Source organism: Protopterus annectens, chromosome 9.part0 (genome assembly GCF_019279795.1).
Source record: "Protopterus annectens isolate FY-2018-M chromosome 9.part0, PAN1.0, whole genome shotgun sequence".
Lineage (NCBI taxonomy): Eukaryota > Metazoa > Chordata > Ceratodontiformes > Protopteridae > Protopterus > Protopterus annectens.
In genome coordinates this window covers 1,870,061,769-1,870,085,488 of record NC_056743.1, presented here as the reverse complement: position 1 = coordinate 1,870,085,488, position 23,720 = coordinate 1,870,061,769, and the positions used below count along the sequence as shown (strand labels likewise).

General features: G+C 39.3%; 1 protein-coding gene across 1 annotated transcript in view; it reads right to left on the bottom strand.

Moving 5' to 3' along the window:
• Positions 1-23,720, bottom strand: part of LOC122810813 (tyrosine-protein phosphatase non-receptor type substrate 1-like) — a 373,236-nt gene that overhangs the window by 163,331 nt on the left and 186,185 nt on the right. Inside the window, exon 2 of the mRNA XM_044082373.1 lies at positions 11,691-11,993. Coding sequence (XP_043938308.1) covers positions 11,691-11,993 — 303 coding nt within the window. The remainder of the gene's footprint in view (positions 1-11,690; positions 11,994-23,720) is intronic.

The window sequence follows — 23,720 nt, the reverse complement described above, 5'->3', positions numbered from 1 at the left end:
TTCAAACCACATCATCCCCTCATTATGGGGTATAGATGAAAAAAGGTCCACTATATCAATAGTTATAAAAGTAATATTGTCATCATACAAATCCTGAGTTATACTACGCAAAAGGTCCCAAGAGTCTTTAACAGTCCCCTGGCCTCCCATAGATAAAGACTTTAGCTTTACATCCAACCATCTTGCTAGTGGTGCAGTAACTGAGCCCTCCGAAGCAACAATAGGTCTCAAAGGGGGGTCTTCCAAGCCTTTATGTACTTTTGGTATCCCAAAAATAGAGGGGACCAACGTGAAGGTATTTAAAAGTTTCAACATCAATAGAGCGTTCCATAAGCAAGTCATTTAAAACCACATATATTTTTTTATTACCTATATTAATCTCATTTAAAGAGGCTCTGATATATTTGTCTAAATCCTTCTTTCACTTTATTAGGATATTTCACCACCCTCAAGCCTTTAGGCACAATTTTTAAACGTAAACATTCCCTCAGGTATGCATTCTCCATCAACAAGAGATTTCAGCAGTGGAATTGATAGAAGAACATATGTTTAGCAATTGTATCAACATAGATTTTATTTTTTCCCAAGGCTGCATCAATAAATATCAGGGTTATATTATTTACAATTATAGTAAATGTGAATTAAATAAAGCACATTTTTCGTTACTATCAAAAGGTCTTAAATTTGTTCCTAACACGAAGGTGGATATTAGTAAGGTGTTGATTGACCTCAAGTTATTTTTAAGAAAGAAAAATTTAGAACTGTTTTTTCAGGGACATGCTAGTACTGGGGAGAAATGTGAGGTTTTGAAAAGGAAACGTTTGTTCAACCCACCTTTACACCCATAATTAAGAAATTTTGAGGCCTTAATGGAGAGTAGACTTAGAGCTGAGCTCCCAAGGAACAATATTACATATAACCTTACTAAGGAAGAATATGGGTTATTAAAGGAATTTAGGGAGGACACTACAGTGAGAGTTATGAAACCAGATAAAGGTGGAGGTTCTGTTATTATGGATACTATTTTATATGAAGCTAAGATGATGGAAATTTTAGATGATTTAGACAAATATGTCAGAGCCTCTTTAAATGAGATTAATATAGGTAATAAAAAAATATATGTGGTTTTAAATGACTTGCTTATGGAACGCTCTATTGATGTCGAAACTTTTAAATACCTTCACGTTGAGAAACCTAAGGTCCCCTCTATTTTTGGGATACCAAAAGTACATAAAGACTTGGAAGACCCCCCTTTGAGACCTATTGTTGCTTCGGAGGGCTCAGTTACTGCACCACTAGTGAGATGGTTCGATGTAAAGCTAAAGTGTTTATCTATGGGAGGCCAGGGGACTGTTAAAGACTCTTGGGACCTTTTGCGTAGTATAACTCAGGATTTGTATGATGACAATATTACTTTTATAACTATTGATATAGTGGAACTTTTTTCATCTATACCCCATAATGAGGGGATGATGTGGTTTGAAGAAGCCCTGATAAATTATGGTAAATTTAATAATAATGAATTTTATTTGATCCTAGTTTTTATGGAATTAGTTTTAAACAACAACTTTATTCATTATGAGGGAGAATTTTTTAAGCAGATTCAGGGAGTACAGATGTGTGCAAGATGTGCCCCCACATATGTTAATATTATTTTAACAGCTTGGGAAGAAAAATGTATTATTAATTCAAAATATGCCCATAATTGGAAATTTTATAAGCGTTTCTTGGATGATATGTGCTTTTTATGGGTGGGCACGATGGATGAATTTTTAGAATTTTTTAAGTATATCTCAGAGTCCACTGGTGGACTGTATAGTCAAACTTATTGTTTCCGCGTTTTATTGGACTGAAGAGTTGTTTTAATAAAGGAATTCGTGTGGATTACAGATTTATACCTGATACACTTGTAATAGGTGACTCTATCGTCAGGCACACTGACGTCCTGCTCACCAGGCTGAACAAGGAGAAGGTCACAGTGAGCTGCCTGTCAGGCGCTAGGATCTGCCACATAACACAAGCACTCAAGTCACTCCAAGGCAAGTACAAATATGACTCAGTCATTGCCCATGCTGGTGTGAATGACCTGAGACGTACCTCCCTGGACTACATGAAAAGAGACATAGAGGACCTCTCTGAGCATGTAGCCCAGGCCGGTATGACCCTGATCTTGAGTAGCATCTTACCCTCACCAAGAATGATGCCACAATATGAAGACAAGATGATCAATTTCAACAATTGGCTTAAGTATTGGTGTCATTCAAAGGGGATCCAATGCCTGTCAGCCTGGGATGACATGCTCGATAAGCCACGATGCTTCACTAGGGACAGCTTGCACCTGTCAACCCTGGGCTTTCGGATATTGACAAAGGCTCTTGCTACCCCCATAATGCCTTTTTTAGGCAAGGCTCAAAAGACAAACCCACCTCCATAGGTATCACAAGGGATAAGAAACTAAGAGTAATGCTACTCAACGCCAGAAGTCAAAACCTCAAGATGCACGCACTTGAAACTCTCCTTAGCATGGGGAACATCGATATCTGTGCAGTAACAGAAACCTGGCTCAAGGCTCCCGAGATCACCCCAGCACTACCAGGTTATACCTCATACCATGCTTTTCGGCCCCAAAGCTTGGACCGAACCACAAAAGGAGGGGAAGTATCAATATTCGTCAAAGATACCCACACCTCCAGGTTGGTGGCACAGCACGAAGCATCAAAGACTATCCATGTGCAACTAACAGTGGGTAAAACTGCCTTCTAGTTTATAGCCTGCTACAGACCACCCTCCCAAACCCAGGAACCCCAATAGGCCTTCCTGAGAACACTGGAAAATATGAAGGTCTCTCCAAACACCATTATATTGGGCGACTTCAACTACCCAACCATAGACTGGGAGCATTACTCTAGCTCCAACATCCTAGCCCAAAGGTTCCTAGAATTTATAAACTCAAATGCTATGGAACAACTTGTTACCACTCCCGCAAGAGGGGAAAACATACTGGACCTGATCATCACCAACATGGGGACTCTATGCTCCAGACCAGAAGTGTATCCCTCACTGGTAAGATCAGACCATAAACTAATCTCACTGGATATTCACATCCCGGCCCCACCCCCTGTCCAGAAAACCACAGTGAAAAACTTCTCTAAAGCAAATTTCACACTCCTCAAAACTGAGGTGGAATCTTTCAAAGCCCCCTGGCCTGTGGAAAATATGGCCCAGACCGCAGAATCCTTTATAAACACATTCTAGGAACACCTTCAGGAATGCATGGATCATGCAATCCCAAATAAAACCAAGACCCAATCCTCCAAAGGCAGACGTCCTGTCTGGTGGACCCCAGCCATAAACAAACTATACAATAGAAGGAGGAAGCTACTACATGATAGAGCAAAATCCCAAAAAGGGAAGGCATCTCTGATCAGTATTAGAAAAAACTATGGGCACTCATAAAATCATCTAAGGCCAGCCTAGAGAGTAAAATTGCACAGGACACTAAGGATAATCACAAGGCTTTCTTTAGTTATGTTAGGAACCTGGGTGGGAATTCTCAGATATGCTCAGAATTAGTCCAAAATGACAAAAAAATACACTGAACCCACAGACATTGCCAACATCCTAGCTGACAGGTTCAGCGCAAACTTCTCCCCTCCCCACCAAAAGGGCAAATATCTATCCCAGCAGAGTGCTGCCCCCCTGACATCTCAGATGCTCAGGTAAGAGCCGCCCTCTCCAAAGCAAAAAACACAGCATCAATGGGACCAGACGGTGTCCCGGGCTGCGTCCTACATGAACTCCAAGAAGAGCTAAACCCAAACATAAAACTATTGTTCAACCTCAGCCTTACTACAAGATATGTACCCAAAGAGTGGCATACAGCAACACTGCTCCCTCTCCACAAAGGTGGTGCCTCAATGGATCCTGGAAACTATCACCCCATAAGCCTGACTAGCTTGGTCTGCAAAGCTATGGAAAGGATCATCATGGACCTCATAAATAAAGATATTTCGGACCTACAGACACTGGATCCTACCCAGTTTAGCTTTGTTAAGGGCAGATCCTGCCTCTTAAACCTGGTCGATTTCTTTGAAACTGTCACCAAGGCCATTGAAGAGGGGAAGATGGTCCACACAGCCTACCTGGACCTCGCAAAAGCCTTCGATACAATACCCCACTTGGGCATTATAGATAAGCTCACCAGCTTAAATATAAACCCCTATGTCACTAGATGGGTTGCAAACTGGCTCAAGGACAGAACCCACATGGTTAGAATTGCTGGAGCCATGTCAGACTCCAAACCAGTTACAAGTGGCATCCCACAAGGCTCAGTCCTGGGACCTCTCTTGTTCAGTATATATTTCTCTGCGGTACAGGCCAACATGGAAGGACTGTGGCTGACCAAGTTCACGGATGACTGCAAACTAGGCGTCATAATCGACTCTCCAGCCGACACAAGCATCCTCCAAAAGGGCCTCATAGAAACAGACAACTGGTGCCAGAGCCATGGCCTCAAGCTAAATGCCAAAAAGTGTATATTCATCCTCTTTGGCAAAAACAAAGTACCCACAAATTACCACATAAGTGGTAATCCATTAAGTACGGAAGAAGTAATTAGGGACCTGGGGACCCAAGTTGATAGCAATCTCTTATTTGACAAACACGTGGCCAAAGTGGTTAGAAAAACATTTTATATAGCCCACCTAATCATGAAGGGATTCACATCTAGATCAGGGGAGGTCATCGTGCCTCTTTACTCATCCCTCATCAGGCCCATAATTGAGTACAATGCCCCTTTTAGGATGTACCTTACCAGACACCTGCAGCAACTGGAAAGACCCCAAAAGTACCTCACCAAGAGGATCAAAGGGCTCAAACAGATGCCATATGCTGCCCAGTTAAAGAAACTCCAGCTCTACTCAGTGGCATACCGCCTGCTCAGAGGCAATCTGTGCCTGACGTATAAAGCCATGTCCAACCCAGAATTAATGGACATGCTGCACCTCAGAAAATCCAAATCCCATCGAGCTACGCGCTCGAGAGACTTGAACCTCAGCACTGAAATAAATAGGACATGCTGGAGGGACAGATTCATAACCCAGAGGCTCCCTTCACTCTGGAGTAAAATCCCAGTCCAGGTTAGGCAGAGTCCCTCATTGACTCTCTTCAAGAGGAATCTTGATGAGTGGATGGGAGATCATAGGTTTACCCCGGGTATCACTTCTGTATCACTGTTAGACAGAGGCACAGTATACTAACCTCAAAAAAGGGCATAGCAAAATTAATTTAAAATGGGTGGCAAAAGCCAAACACACTCTGGCTAGGTTTATAAATGCCCTAGGGCAGATAGCCTAGTGTGAACCTATGAACCTATTTGTATAACCTTTCACTGTATGTGTATGGAATGAGGTATAGTATAGCTTAGTCTGTATAGTTTATTTCACACACATGCATGTTCGAATGGCTTTTATTTATTATGTCCATCTTGGGCGTAAAATGGAAGTCCTAAATTATATTCAGTATTTTTTATTTTACGTTTATTGTTGTTGGCCAGGATGCCATATTCTTCTAACTACGAATTTCAAGTTTAGTTCTGGTTCCATCATGTTTTTTATAACAGCCGTATGGATGGTAAGAATCAGTAGGTTTTTGAAGGTTGGTGTTGGTATTTTTAGATTAACATATAGATTTTTAAATAATGTGTATCTTTTAATTAAGCATAAATTGCACATTGTTATGTCAAAGTACACAATAATACTGACAATTCTGATTGTTTTCATTAGTAGTCAGTATGTTGTAAGGCTGGAATTTTGACCATTACGGTTACTGAAATGGTCTAATGCTGTGTTGCTTTAATTTTTAAATGCTTGCATGACATCACGAGGCTCAATGTTTTTCATTGGTAGCCTGGATTTTAAATGTTGTGTTTCATGATAAAAAGGTTTTTGTTTGAAGAAGCTGGAGAATTTTCTACCAGCGAAAGCGCTTACAATAAATTTATTCATAACCATTTGCGGTTGTTTGTTGGAGTGGACTGAGAGCCTACAGCCTGTGGTTTTCTGAATTTGTCTAGTTTTTCGTTATTGACATTTATTAACCCAGCTTGTCCGGCTCAGCGTAAGACCCGAGAAAAGCTCCAGGTTACAGACATTATAATATATCAACAATAAATTGTACAAAGCATACAAATAGCTGTTTATAAATACAAATTAGTAGTAATTTACAATGTTTACAGAGGAAAATTAATGTAAAACAGATCAGTAGACACATATATACAAGGAGCACTACTTGTAAACTCACATTTTGCAAATACAAATTCAAAGAATTTCACAGTAATTAGAAAAGAAAAATAAGACAGAACAGAAAAAAGTAGATATATAGACAGAAATAGGTAGCAGTGAATAGTAGTGGAAATACCCCGACCCTTTTTTGGTGGAGATGGGTAAATAGTTAGGAGGATTAAGTTAAGGCAAATCTGAAGGGGAAGATTGTAGACACAGTAGAAGAATGGAAATAGTGGTGAAGATTAGGTGGGGTCATGAGAAGTACAGGTTTTAGTGTTTAGTAAGTGAAGTCTGAGTTCTTTCTTAAAGTGTATAGTTTGTGAAATGGAGAGTATGTGGGATGGAAGTTTGTTCCAGGCTTGGGATACAGTGGCTTTGTACAATTGTTTACCAATAGTTCTCTTAGGATGATATATGTCAAGGAGTTGTTGGTTTGAGGTACGGAGTGTGCGAGGGGGGGGGGATATGTGGATTCTAAGGAGGAGAGAGCAGGACAGGAGGATGGTTTGTACATTATGGAGTGGATAGTTTGAAAGTGTGATAGAAAGAGTTGTTGTGGAAGTTCTAGCCATTGTAGAGAGTTGAGTGCAAGGCAGTGGTGTGAGTTATAAGGGGAGTTTGTGTATATATATATATATATATATATATATATATATATATATGTGTGTGTGTGTGTGTGTGTGTGTAAATAAATACATATTCTCTTCATTCAGAATCCTGCACCCCACAACCAGTCTTTCCCAGTACCCAAGTAGTTTTACTAAGATCTAAGCTACATACACAGTTTTGTGACACTGCCTGTTCTCCGTCTCTGTACTTATATATAAATAAATAAATAATATTATAAATAAATAAATATTTCTCTTCATTCAGAATTCTACAGCCCATGACCAGTCTTCACCAATACCTGAATAATTTTACTAACATCTCTAAGCTAGATACATACTTTTGTGACACTGCTCAGCCCCACCTCTATGCTTCTAATATCTTCTAATATACACCTTATTATAGCCATATATATAATTGTCTCTGCACCTGCTTAATACTCTGCCTCTTAACTACAATATCAACATTTCCTGCCATACCTAGTTCTTTCTTCATATCTGTTTCTTTGAATTTCTATGCAATAATCAAATGATTTAGCTATCAAACTCGCTAACACATCTCTTCAAATGCAATGTTCAACATCTACTACTGCATACGTATCTTTTATACTGTAATAGCAGTCTCTACTTTCATAGAATGCAATCTAATAATCATTTGCTTGTGTAACTGTTAATATATAGTATTTAATATATGTTCATGTATATTACTGAATGTACATTTCTAATACATTGGAGCTTTTCTCCCCAGGCCTCTGCTGAAAGGGGTTTTTGGAATAAACCCAGCTGGACAAACCCAATAAATGAAAGGAAAACAAATAAATAATAAAATAAAATACACTGCTCATTGTATGAAGGTATTTTTTCTAGGAAATAATAATGTTAATTAGGAATGCATAACTTACCTTTCACAATATCATTTATTTTAAATGTTGAATTAATAGGCTGGTCTAATGATATGTGATTAATTTTGCAAGTCACATATGAGTCTATTTCTGCTTGAACAGTGATGCTACTTTGTACTTGATATGTCTTGTCTGCACCATATGGCTGGATATCTAGTTTGAATTCATGCAACTTTTTCTCATTTTTCCACCAGGTAAGATTTATCTCTTCTGGGTAAAATCCAGTAGATACACAGCTGACTACAACACTGCTGTTAATATCTGCTCGATCTTTTGGCCCGGAGACTGATGGAGGGGAAGGTTCTGTTCAAAAAAGAAATATTAAGAATTAACGTATCAAACAGAAGTAATAAATGTGGCCTCGTTAACCACTAAATGAATGCAAAGCTATTTCTAATGAACATGCCTATCTTATCATAAAATAAAAATGTATTACTACTGAAGTACTTTCTCTTTAAATATAAGGCACAGACTCATACATTTTTCAAACATCACAACTTAACAGTAACATCTATATATTCAATTTTTGAGTGGTATATGAGTGAGAACACACAATGATCTCATACAGAAATAGTGCTGTCTGCCTTACTACATTATTCAGAAAGGACTAAGGTTGGGAATATACATTATATTCCAAAAAACACTGTGGATGTGAGTGGCAACCCAAAAAAACCAAAAGACTAAACGACCACTCAATAAAGCACCAAACCAGCAGCAGAAAAAATACCAAATGAAGAAAATGGTCCAGTTGAATGGAAGAATTTAATGTTAAGTTCCACACACAAATGATAAAATGATCCAACAGATAGGATGACAACCAGTACAGATAAGTGCTTTTGTCTGTCACAATGCAGACTTTATCAAATCAAACAGTAATTGTAGTCATTACTATTTAAATAGTGCAATCAAGTAACCTGAGTGTGATTTAAAAGCACAGTTTTCTAATAAAAATACACTACAAATAAAACTTGTAAAAATACAATTGAAAATCTATCACAAGTTGGCAGCTCTCTCCACCAAAATGGGTTTCAGAGACAAATGCTCATTCAACCCAGGTGGTTGACATGAGTTTAAATGAAGCTGCCATTTCAGCTCACTTTTATCTACTTGATTACCCCAATTACCCCCTCTAGGATTCCTAGGAACAATTTTTAAAATGCCAAATCTGAAACCTGTAAAACCTACACAAGTAAGAGAATGTTTACAAAGAGCATTATTTAAATTTTTATTGTTATTGCATGTGTGTCCATAGAGTCTCTTCTTAAGGGACCTCTCTGTCTTCCCTATATAAAACCCTTTGCAGGTGTTGCAAACATTAAGGTAAACAAGTTCATAAGTGTTGCAATTACCTCCAGCCAATGTGACCCTAAAAGGAAGGTCCCCCACCTCCACGTCCAATGCTTTAACCACATATGTGCAGTGATTACATCTTCCACATGGTCTCATACCCCTTTCATCTCTCCTAACAATCGGGTGTTCAGAAAAGAATTTCAAATTGTTACCAACCTTATGGGTAAAGGTTGGACCTTTCCCCCAAAGAACCAACAACTTCACTATTACATTCCAAAATCACCCAGTTTTTCCTAAGTATGTTTCTCACCTTCATACCAAATGAGCCAAACTGAGTCATCATGGAATTAGAATAACCCAAATTGGTACAAGAACTTTTATCGGTATGGAGTGTGTCACAGTGGGATCTTAGTGTCACCTCATCCCACTCAAGCAGGTGCTTGAATCTAGAACCCCAACCCTCTAAAATTTCCAAACACAATTCTTGAACCAAAAAATCATGGTAACCCCTTGAAATGAACATCCACACCAAAATGGCCAGTTCCTGTTCCAAATTGACCCTGGTGGAACACATCCTCACTCCTCTAATCATCTGCCCTTGGACAAGATTTCTCTTAATGTGAAAGGGGTGGTTACTTTTGAACCTCAAAAAACAATTAGAATAAGGGGGTTTACAATAAACTTTTAATGAAAACATACCCAACTCAACATTTCTTGGGATGTTAACATCAAGATAGTCAATACACTCTGTACTGAAACTATGAGTGAATTCAAAATAAGGACAAACCCCATTAATGTGTTCAACAAATTCATCCACCACCGATCTGTCACATTTCCACTAAATGAAAATATCCAAATAGCATCCATAGAACATCCATTCCTGTTTAAACCTAGTACTGAAAACAAAATGCTCTTCCCACCTTGCCATAACTAAGTTGGCATAAATGGGGGCACAACTGGCCCCCACTTCCACTCCCTTGGCTTGTTTAAAATATTTGTTTTCAAAGGTGAGAAAATTATTCTGAAGTATAAGTTCCATAACTTCTATGACAAAGTTAACCAGGGTGTTACCAAGATTAGCATATTCTACTAACGTCTCATTAAACATCTCAAGCCCAACCTGGTGTGGAATATAACTAAACAGATTGACCACATCAATGGTAGAAAACCCAATAGTCTCAGGAAATAGTGTGCTTTAAGTCTAGTCAAAAAGTCCCAAGAGTCCTTAATTACATGATGGACTGAACTCAAGGCCCCCTTGACCAATATATCTACAAAACCCTCTAGGGAGTGTGTTGAGCTGTTCTGTCCAGCCACTATAAGCCTATATGGTGGATGGTGCACATTTTAGTGCACCTTCGGAATTCCAAACACTGTGGGAATAAGTGGAAATTCATTTCTTAAAAAGTCAAAAATGTCTTCATTGATAACACCCTGGTATAAACTATCCTCCAGAAAAAGCTGCAACCTTCTATGGGCTATGTGTATCTCATTTAAGAAAACTGGGGTGTATTTGTCAGTATCATAAAGGGTGGTGTTAAGATCATTCACATGATCTATTCTGTTCACTAGAACCCCCCCCACCCCTTGTCAGGCTTCATAATCCGGACATCAGCAGTGGCCCTGAAGCTGTCCATTAAAAGCATCTCATCCTTGCTCAAATTGAAAAATAATTTCTGTGTAACCTGCATTCATAGAAAATATCCCTTGTACACATTTTGTCAAATTGTACCAAACTCGGGTGCAAAGGGGGATTATAAACACTTTTCCTTTTAAATATATTGGGGTTACCAATGTGTTCCTCATTTTCTTTAAACAATAATTGGAAATTCAGTTTCCTAATATAAAGCTTCAAATCAATCAACACACTGGAAATGTCAGGTTTCTTAGCTGAAACAAACTTGAAACCTTTGTCAAACAGAGAAAAATGAGCATCCATGATATTTAAGCCTGTGTAATTAAAAATGTTAAAACCATTTAGGCATAACAATTTCCCTCCAAAAGAAGAAGTAATATTCTCATTCCTATTCTGAGAACCTAATACCTGTTCTGGTTCCTTTTGCTGCAGTAATATATACTACTAATATCTTCTAATATAAACCTTATTATAGCCATATATATAATTGTCTCTGCACCTGCTTAATACTCCGCCTCTTAACTACAATATCAGCATTTCCTGCCATACCTAGTTCTTTCTTCATCTCTGTTTCTTTGCATTTCTATGCAATAATTACATGATTTAGCTATCAAACTCGCTAACACATCCTTTCAAATGCAATGCTCAACATCTACTACTGCATACGTATCTTTTATACTGTAATAGCAGTTTCGACTTTCATTGAATGCAATCTAATAATCAGTTGTTTGTGTAACTGTTAATATATAGTATTTAATATCTGTTCATGTATATTACTGAATGTACATTTCTAATACATTGGAGCTTTTCTCCCCAGGCTTCTGCTGAAAGGGGTTTTTGGAATAAACCCAGCTGGACAAACCCAATAAATGAAAGCAAAACAAATAAATAATAAAATAAAATACACTGCTCCATTGTATGAAGGTATTTTCTTTTAGGAAATAATAATGTTAATTAGGAATACATAGCTTACCTTTCACAATATCATTTATTTTAAATGTTGAATTGATAGGCTGGTCTAATGATGTGTGATTAATTTTGCAAGTAACATACGAGTCTATTTCTGCTTGAACAGTGATGTTACTTTGTACTTTATATGTCTTGTCTGCACCATATGGCTGGATATTTAGCTTGGATCCACGCAACTCCTCCTCATTTTTCCACCAGGTAAGAGTTATCTCTTCTGGGTAAAATCCAGTAGATACGCAGCTTACGACCACGCTGCTGTTAATATCTGCTCGATCTTTTGGCCTGGAGACTGATGGCGGGGAAGGTTCTGTTCAAAAAGGAAATATTAAGAATTAACATATCAAACAGAAGTAATAAATGTGGCCTCATTAACCACAAAATTAATGCAAAGCTATTTATATTGAACAAGCCTACCTTATAATAAAATAATGTATTACTACTGATGTACTTTCTCTTTAAATATAAGGCACAAACTCATATGTTTTTCAAACTTCACAACTTAACAGTAACATTTATATATTCAATTTTTGAGTGGTATATGGTTGTGAACACACAATGATCTGAATCTCACAAGTTGAAGTGCAAACCACCTAAATACACTCCGGAACCACCAATGAGCGACTCAATCCAGATAAACACCACAGTTGTCAGATCAATAGTTTAATCCACATAACGCCAGACACAAGTATTCCAAAAAACTTTACATACGAAGAAAAATAAAACATTTACAGGAGATAGCACCCTGGAACACGTACAAATAGTAACAGCAGTTAAGCGCTTTCAACCATAAAACAGCTGGTCTTCCTCAGAACTGCTAAAAGAAGCGTTCAGGCAGTTTAAATCAACTTTTAGGCGCCAAAAAATTGCGTATCCCTTCTTAAGGATATATTACACAAATATAATAAACATTAACTACTAATGAACTGATCGCTAATATTCCCACTTGTTTTGCTCACTCTAATATAAAGGTTAATGTAAAAATCACTCCAAGTTAATATAATATGAAATTTAAAATTTAAGAGTGTGTAAATGTAAAAATATACTTTTAAAATATACTACTGTGTACAAGACCTTCTAGTACTGTCAATAAAATAAATTATTGTAATAATAAAAACGAGTTCAGTACATATTAACTACATTAAAACTGTAAATAATTACATAAAAAGTAAAAAATAAACAAGATGGCTTATTCCTAATATACGTGTTTTGGTTAACAGTTGTTCAAAAGATTCTTAAAACAGTGTATATATATATATAATGTGTAAACAAAGTCTAGTCAGTAATACAATACACTATACAATGTGTGAAGTCATATGTAATCAATTATGTATAAAACTAATAAATGAAGAGCTGATATTTGATTGTAAAATATATGTAATATGTGTGAACTATTTTGTAATATGAAAGGTATATAGCCCTAAACTAGATGTACTGAATATCATAAATTCACCAAAATCCACAAAGATATGTGTATAATTGTTAAGTACTATATAAATTAATGTACATATATTGTGAGTCATATAGAATTCTTACTAGTCGGTAGTAAAGTGATGTATAAATTGTTTGGATCTCTGTAAATATCATTATATTAATAAACTTTTGATAGATATATTGTCATTTAACCCCGGTGGGCAAGTTGCATCAGTATACTGTTCCAGGGTGCTATCTCCTGTAAATGTTTTATTTTTCTTCGTATGTAAAGTTTTTTGGAATACTTGTGTCTGGCGTTATGTGGATTAAACTATTGATCTGACAACTGTGGTGTTTATCTGGATTGAGTCGCTCATTGGTGGTTCCGGAGTGTATTTAGGTGTATTTAGGTGGAACACACAATGATCTCATACAGAAATAGTGCCGCCTGCCTTACTGCATTATTTAGAAAGGACTAAGGTTAGGAAATATACATTATATCATGTCATTTATGATTTCTGAAATCCATTTGCCTGATATTCCCTCCACCAAACGCTGACAATAAGTATAACAGCACCATGCATGGCCTGCACAATTGTCACCTTACAGTTCAGGAAAAAAAATAATTATTGCATCTCTTTGATCCCAAAATATGACAAAGAGAAATAGAAAATATGTATCACAAGCACATCTGACACTGCTGCAACTAAAGCAGATTTCAGTTAAAACTGCAATAATAATAATAGTAACAGAAAAAAAAACAAGGGAATTAAATGATATTTTTCATCACTTGAGGGTAAAATTTATGAAGACCTCCCTATCCCATACAATAATGTTATGCTAAGAATTATGTTCAAAGGTATTACGTAGTGTTACTATTATGCAAGAACCCTAGAATTTCCAGACAGAAGATATGCAAAAAAATTAAGAGAGAAATTAGAGGAAAGAAAAATAGTTGCACAAGAAAAACTGAAAAAGCTTCAAATGAAAATGTGTATTCATGAATGCAACAGAGCCATGAAAAACATTATATAGACTAAGATACACTGGGCTACTTGGAAAAAGAAGTGACATAGGAAGTACAAAAATATAAAGAACAAAACTTAGAGATTTTTGAAAGGTATAAAACAGAAACATGGATATGTAAAAGAAAAAGAGATCTGATATGGTGCAATATTTATGTAAAGGAGAAAGCCAATCTAACCAACAAAAAGCAACTCCAAATATATTTGAAAAGAAATACAGGCAAAGGCATCCAGCTATGAAAACTTTCACAATACAAAAAATAAGATCACAAAGGAGGAACGTACAACAGGAGATCAGTAAATTAGGAGTTAAACATATAGAAGCTGAAGTTATGGAATACTTGTGAAGTGAAAGATTTAGTGTAGAAAGTCTAACACATGTTATGTCACAGCATTATAGAACAATGAGTACCCAGGTTAAGGAGAAACATGTGGTGTGGAAGACATATGAAGAAGAAATTTGGTCATGGGAAAGAAAAAAGTGATTTGTTATGGTGCAATATGTATGCAAAGGTGAAAGCAAAACTTTTAACAATACAAAAAGCAGGATCAAAGATATTGGAAGAAAAATACATGCAAAGGCATCCAGGTATGGAAATTTTCACAATACAAAAAATAAATAAATAAATGAGAAAACATAGGGGAAAATTAAAAAGGAAGATTAATAATGGAGAGTTGTTTAAATAAAAACTGAAGTTATGGATTACTTGTGAAATAAACAATTTAGTGTATAAAATCCAGCTAAGGTAATGTCACAGCATGATGGAAAAATGTGTTTCCAAATTAAGGAGCAACAGGCTGAATATTAAGCATTTAATCACTTGCCATGTGAAGATGATCCGAAGCCTTCAACAGAAAACTAGCACAAAACTTCAGTTGGAGTTGTACAGCAAGGGAATGAACAGGAAGCAGTGACAACTCTGACTCAGTCAGTGTTGTGGAGTGATAGGCCAGTGAGTTCTCATATGAAAGAGCAACAGATAACACAGGATGCAGCTGAAGAGAATATGTCATATGAAGATGTTCTGGAACTTTCTGTAGAATGCCCGCAGGAAAAAGAGAGCAAAGAATGTGTCCTCGGTTTAGAAGAAAATGAGCTAAGGGATTACTTGCTTGATTTAATAGCAGTAGATCAACATATTAACACCAATGAAAGAAATAGATTACAGAAAGTAAATAAGACCCAAAATGTTAGAAGTCTGATAAAACAGATGAACACAGTAATCAAGACGATTAATGGCAATTTATGTAATATAACAAAAGTAAATAGGATATATTACTGTCCAGCTAAATTAATAACAGTTAAAGTCTTACTGCAAAAATGCAGAGCAGTAAGGGAAAGGAAGGGAAGAAATAAAATGCCACCATGGAAGCAGTGAACAGAGAAAATTATAAAGCAATTAAAGAAGAGTCACTATTAGAAGAGAGAACAGATCAACAAAATACATTAGAAAGACAGTTGTGATAAAGGCAACTCACCAGTATCAGAATAGATCAGGCTCTGTCTTACACTATTGCAAATAATAAACTAAAGATATCAGCACAGGCAGAAAAACTTAGAAGATATGCAGATAAATATAAAGGAAAAGTACAAAATAAGCAATTTGTTGATAACTCAAAAAGTTTTATAGAGAACTGGAAAAAAACTAATTTCACATAATTTTTATACATAATTGCTGCTTGCACAATCCACTAAGTTGCATGTGGGCTTTCTCTTTAGCAACTTCTACCTCTGTAAATTCTTAGAATGTATAAATGTAACTACTGTTTGTGTATAAATGTAACTAGAAATGTAACTATTATGCGGTTAACTATACCTTAGTATAATGCAATGTAAGCAAATGGAGCTTTTCTCCCTGGCTCTCCGATGAAAATGGGTATTACCCAGTCAGAGTTCCTCAGTAAATAAAGACAAACAAACAAACAAAAACATAAAGGAAAGGAATAGAAACACCACAAAAAATGAAGAAACAGACATTTTTTAGATATACCCCGGGATTCATGAAGCTTGCGCCAGGCGCAGGCGTAGCATAGATGGAATAACGCCAAATATGGCCGTTGAGCGATTCAGGTATGATCCAATACCACGTGCACTACCAGCGTATGCCAGAACTGCGCAGCCCTCGGCATAGGTACGCTAATCACCCCATGCGCAGTGTTGCACCATGCAAATGAAGGCAGATAGTGATTCATGAAGTGGTGCAGGTGTAGCATAAGCCCACGGAAATGTAAATCAAAAAACACGGTTTACATTTTCCCAAACAGAACATCGGAGCTATGGAAGCAGACCAGACTCATGTATTACAAAGTTAACATATGCCAATGGTGAAATACACAGCCGATGGCATAAGAAAATATGCACAACACCTAAAAAACAACATTTAATGTCATGTCCACAGTAACGCACAGTACAACTGCAGGAAATGTGTGCGCAAACTGGAACATAAAGAAATTATATAAAAATGTCATAAAATCGCAATGTAATACAAATCAAGTTTACACCATAATACACAATGGTAGGCATGAAACACCACAACCAAGGTGCAAGGGTTGCTAAGGGCCTGCGACAGTGTTCGGCGCAGTAACTATGAATTAGCAGTCAATGCCATGCAAATGAGGCAGATAATACTGAATCGCAAATGCCCCGCCGGATGAAGGTTGTACCATACGGCGCAGTGCTATAACATCGAGGAGTGGCTCAGAGGAGATACATGACATCAGCAGAGGGGTGTGCCACCGTAGCAGTAAGCACATTGGAGCAATGCAAATCTGGCCTGGCCGTTGCTAAGCAAAGCTGCAGGACAGGGGTGGGGAGGAAGGTATAGAATCGTTTAGCTGAGAGCACACATGGTGCCCAAAAGCACATGTGTACGGGGATGAAAACGTGCCCGAAACCCAGTAAGCAGATGCACGCGCCACGGACAATAGCACAAACAGGAAGGTCAGGGGAAGAAAAGAAGGAAATGCCGAAGTATGGTAATTGGAGTACTAATGAGCAATCAACACCAATCAATTCACGGCGGCCAATCGACGGCAGCTGACAAGTCTGCTCACAGAAACCTGCAAAACAGGATAGGGGAGGCATTGGAATGCAAAGAAAGGAGGGGAGGCATTGGATTGCAAAGATAGGAGATCTGTCATAGCAGAGCAAAGCAAACCGACAGTAGACCGGCAATAGCACACATTACGCAAGATACGCCAGGTCTAGGAAAGTACAAATGAAAGCAGGCTGATGGATGCATGCCAGAAAATGGTAGGTGGAACGTGCAGAAATGTAAAGGGAAGGTCAAGAGGTAATCCATGGCAGCCATATGTAATTCAACACCAAAGGCACCACAATAGTAGTTCCAGTAGTAAAACACATAAGATACCCTGTAGCTACGATTGTACATACACACCCCATGACATCATCGGTGTTCACAGCACAATAGTATAAAGTGTGAAAGCACCCTACACACACCTGTGTATTCTCAAACACTGCACCATAGGTGTAAACACACGGGGAACTTTTAAAATGTACATGTTGGGAGCTGCCATAGCTGTGATTCATCAGCATGTGTTGGAGACTGACGGTGTTGTGGAGGATGATGCCGACAACCACCGCAGGCCCCGGAGGAGGAGAAGAGTGTTCAGACCAAGGGTAACCTACCAGGGGCTACATGATCTGGAGATAGTAGAGTGTTACAGGGTGGACAGGGACATCTTACAGCAAATAGTGGAGCTGTGCCAGCCACGCCTGAGAACCAGAAACAACAGAGGGGAACCCATCCCAGTGGACACAAAGGTATGTGTAAGCTTGTGAATACTAGCCACAGTTACCTTTCAAAGGCCAACTGGAGATATAATGGGGATCTCACAGGCATCAGCATCCAGGGTACTACACCAGTTCCTGGATGCCATGTTACCACATGCCAATGAGCATATATACTTCCCCCGAACTCAGGCGAAGTTGGCCAGCAATATGCGTCACTTCCACCATGTGGCACACTACCCGGAGGTACTGGGTGCGATAGACTGCACGCAAATCAAGTCACCACCCAGTGAGCATGGTAGGCACTACATAAACCACAAGGGATTCCACTCCATCAACTGCCAGGTCGTGTGCAATGCCCAGGGAATTGTCATGGATGTGTGTGCTGGCAGCCCTGGAAGCTACCATGACTCCCATATCTGGCATGCCTCACAGCTGTATCAGGTATTTGTCAGGGGGGACATCCAACATGGCCACCTTGTGGGGGATGCTGGCTATGCACTGGAGCCATGGATGATGACTCCCATCAGAAATGCATGCACACCCATGCAAAAACACCATAATGAGGCACACGCACAAACCAGAATCATCATAGAGCGTGTGTTCGGGATGCTGAAATCACGGTTCCGGTGCTTGAACAAATCTGGTGGAGCCTTGCAGTACCCTCCAGGCACGTGTGCCCACATCGTCATAGTATGTGCCATTCTATATAATATGATCCTGCGGAAACAGCTACAGCAGGGACAAAATGGTGAAGGCCCTCATAGCCCACCACAATTGCCAAGGCCATCACAGGCACAGAGGGATTCAGACCATGAACACACTGTGCCAGCCCCAGTAGGCAGACAGAGGTGTGCCCAATATGCCTATGCTTTGGCAAAGAGGGAACGTATAGCACATACTCTGACAGTGTAGGCCCCTACGGACTGACACACCACTCCACCTGCACACACAGTAAAATGGATGGCACACAAACACGACCACCTGTAAATTGTAATGTATAGGTGGCCCACTGTGTGAATCCTACATAGGCAGCCCTCAAACATTGTACACACAACAGCTATTGGAACACGGAATGTCAACACCTGTACAGTACATGCGCCTATCAGCATATGGTGGTGCTGTGTGTATAGGTTCCCAGGTACATCAGTAGGTACACGGCCGACTGTCAGAGGCCATACACCAAACAGGGCAAACAGTGTCCACTGTCGCCACAACATCGAGTAACCAACTGCCGCTTAGTGGAGCAGAGGCAATTGTGGGAGCACATGTGTGTAAGTACTGTTCTGCACACACTCAGCACAGAGTCCCTGCTGCATTAATGAGGGGCTCCACATAATATAATCATGGATGTTATGTCAAGGCATGGGGTGTACCCATGACAGGTGTTCGTCACCCCAGCATGCTCCACCTACGGTCGATTGAAGGTGAAGCACAGTATCGTGTGTGGCTCACTGTGATATACATACCCAATGCTGGAGCACATCCAGTAAACATCACATGGACATACCATTAACTGGACTCATCAATATGTAAACTAACTGAGTTACCCATGTGAGTGCAGTATGGAGTAACAGCCATAGTATACTCCACGTACAAAACGACCTAACACGTGTACAAATCCCAGATGGCCATGTGTTAAATGCAGTGACCGTCATGCTTGTTCCCGGTCCCACATCCTGCAAGGGATGTAACGTAATCCCGAAGGCAAGAGTAATGCATGTCGGATGCAGGTCATCAGATCATATGTGTAGCACACGTTAGAGGGAATATGCATTGCCCACTGCTGGTAAGCGACGTTTAAATATGACTATATTGACATGCGCGAAACAGGGATAAGCTTCTCCAAATATCGTGCAGATCATGGTCAATGATGTCCAGAACAGGTGAAACCAGCATTATTCACCCCTGTACTAATAGCGCCTAATCTGAAGGGTAAAACGACCACTGCCAGGAGTAGAACACGCAATCATGTATAGAATCACCTAACACTATTGCTAGCCAAGATGTACCTATGGTAGGGTTGCCACCTCTTCAAATGACCAATGTGGGACATACGTCAGATGTCTGCAGGCCGACACATACACCCGGCCAGTATGAAATTCAGAACTTCTCTGTTTTGCCTAGATAAAAGCTCATTCTTGTAATGTTTACTTACTTATTCTGTTTCTAGAACATATAGGTGGTTCAGATACAGAATAACTGTTTTATGCAACTATTACATAAACTATAGGGAATAAGTATGTTCTAAAATCTCAGGACATTTGCCATGTTTACAAATATTTTGCAGGACACAACTGCCCAAAGAGGGACTGTCTCTCACAGAGTGGGACAGCTGGTAACCCTAACCTACGGCAGGTGTGTAATGTGACAGGTACAGACACAAACGTGCGGAGTCCAGGAAACAGTATACACCAACAAGTACACAATGAAAGGTGTAGCTTGCCTGTCACTTTCCCCGTCAGATATATATGTGTATATATATATATATATATATATATATATATATATATATATATATATATATATATATATATATATATATATACACATATATACATATATATAATACAGATAGAAAGGGCGATAGAGTGATATATGTTGATATATACAGATTCAGCGATATCTGCAAATATATATAGATAGGTCAACGACAGTCATAACACCTTGGAGGTACAAATAAATAGGATACCGCCAACTATGGAATGTGTAACATACTGACATGCGTAACCACGAGGCTGAAAGACCGAAAGAACACAGTACCGGAACAGTACAACCAAGAGTAATAGTATGATGATATGAAGGGACATTTAGTTACCGCTGCCGGTGTTGTGGTCCACATAGGTACTGTGTTCAACTGTGTTTGTGTGTGCCGTAGTCTGTGTATGTGTGTGTTGAGGGTGCCGTGTGCATCTCCGTGTGACTGTAATGTGTGTGTGTGTCCGCATCATGTGTCTGTTAGTGCCAACTCGAAGGTAGATCATTACAGTAGGTGTGGGTATAGCTAGCCGTAGGCATACGGTTACCACCTGTCCCACATTAGGAGGGACAGCCCCTCCCTGGGCAGTTGTGTCCTGACATAAAACATTACAAAGGGCAAATGTCCGGGATTGTAGGACATTAATATGTCCCATATATAATGTAATAGTTGCATTAAATAGTTATGCCTGTATGTAAGAAACGTAAATGTTACATGCAATATGATAAGTAGCCAAAGTCCCACAATAGGTATGTATTGAGGATAAAAGTATGTGCTAACCTGTGTACTAACCGTGGCTATGTGTTGGCCTGTAAACACCGCTGTGTGTCCCGCAAGTGTCTAACAATAGCCATATGAAAAGGTGGCAACCCATGGCAAAGAGGTTCTGTTACCAACACAACCGCAATGACTGCAAATATCTGGGACAGAAATACACGGGATAGCTGTCATTTAGACATTTCCCTTTACATATCGCTGCAATTCCGGAGGTATGGAAGTATCAACCTCACCTGCATACTATATAGAAACCAATTAACAATGGCCCAATGTACAATCTCTTAACATAAGTCTACTAACTGATAGCTCTTTAATTAGGGACGGAGCCCACACACATATATATGGATTATGTAGAAATGCAAGCCCCACAAGTCTGTATATGCTACGTACACCCACCAACATCCCCCACACTAGAAACTATAGCAATACAGACTGTAATAACAGCACAAACATCCAGTCAGTCAATTACATCTGCAGAACAGTCAACATACCTTGTGAGAGACACAATTAAAGGTGCCATGCAAAATTGCAGCCGTTATATAATGGAACAAACGGTGATGTTACAGGTTTTGTTTGCAATAGTCCATTATCAGACGTTGGGATGACAGTTACACCCACATGTTGAACCACATACTCTAGCTGTCACACACAATCCATGGGGGACATGAATCCAAAGTATAATTGTCTCTATGCATAGCAGTTGCAATTACACATAACAAAACACAATACAAGCCGTCTCCCTGAAGGTAGTGCAAATGGGCAACGCCCAAGTGGAGAATTCAATTATACCCCACTGTTGCCGCATAATTGGTGAATGGAGTAGCTGCACAGCTGATATGCAAGTAATTATTCACTCAGGAACACCAATTGGCGGGAGGAAACCACATGTTACAGGTATCGACGTATATAACGATGACTTGCCAGACATTCAAACCGTATGCTTATACAAAATACCTGTTTAAGCAGTGTGAGAGAGATAGAGACGAAAGTCCGTAACGATAACAAGGTATGTAGAACACTCGGTATGCAAGTTTATGTATAGCATGTTTTTTATTAATTATTTACTGTATGTATAGCCTGGTTTGCATTAATTAAAAGTGTCAGCAATGCATAAAGTGGGAAAAGGTATTTATGTAGTGATGTCTTGCTGAGCATCCTAACGCATGTAGAAACTGTGCGTCCAGCAGTGGGCCACAAGGTACACATCACAGACACCACAAGGGATGCTACATGAGGGCTTTAAACAGAACAATTCCATACAACCCGCCGTCAGTGGTAGGGTATGTCCAACAAGTACATGCCATAGCAGGGGATAGTATATGTTGATATACTGTCACAGTAGGCATGTGTATGGGCATATGACGACAATGACTTGTCTAAGGTGGTCCCGCTGTGCAAGTATGCTTTGCATTATGGGATACTATGTGAAATATGTGTAATGTATAGTATTGTAGGTAGATATTTCAGATATTCTACACAGCATAACAGGCATATCATGCATACCAAAGGTATCGTCTATTGGCATGTACAATAACAGGATACAGATGGCTTGTAGGCACGGGACATTGCAATAGCATGATAGCTAATCTAAATGGAAGGGCTACCAAGTAACCATGCACAAAGGACATGTAATAGCTTTACAGGTTCATAGTGGGGTACTATGCAGTCTGGCAAGTCTATGTGTAAGCACAACTACAGTGTTCACACCAGTGACACCTCTCTAGGGTAGTGTCCTGTGAACAGCAGAGCCATGTGTTACCTGCACCTCTGCACAGTACAGCCACTGCAGTGATACCTGGCGTATATGTGTCTCCCAACCACCAAGGAAGGTATCACATGAACAGTGCTACTGAGCGTCCCTGTGTGATATACATAGGACTCATGTTCCAAAGCATGGTGAGTGTCCGGTTTGGGAATGTAACCCTCAAGCACATTCCACTCATTGTTGCGTGTGTGCACATATCCATGAGCATGTTGCTCACAGTGGCTTTTGCTTATGTTGTGTATGTGGAGTATATCCATTAATATTGTTGTGGACATGGGCCCTGTCTGTTCAGCAGAGGTCACCCCTGAGTATGTACAATGTGTACAGACGTGGTGTCCGTAGTTCAGCCGCATACTTTAACTGTCAGAGCTCAATAAATGTCATGGCGTGTTAATGGTGTGGTATGTAAAGCTGTAGCTGTTGTGTAAGGTACACCCTAAATGGGGTGGTGTACCCTTGAATGTATGTAGAAGTCTTGAGTTCAGAGGTACAATGGGTGCCTATGTACCAGCTACACACCCAGTACAGATAAGTGTGGCCACGTAGAAGGATATCCATGCCACAGTGGCAATACAGTAACTACAGGAGTGGGTGCAACATACGTGTGTACTACAAGCATGTACAATGTGACATGTATGTAGGGGACTACCACCTATGTGATAGTCAGTGGGTGAATGGTGTAATGCAAAGGTGATGTTCATGCACCTTGTGTCATGCAGCTTGAGGCCATGATATTCATATCAGGTATCTGTCACAGTGACACCCATATGGATGGAGTCAGTATCAGCTGGTGGATCAATCATGGCACTTTGTATGCAGGGGTTTGT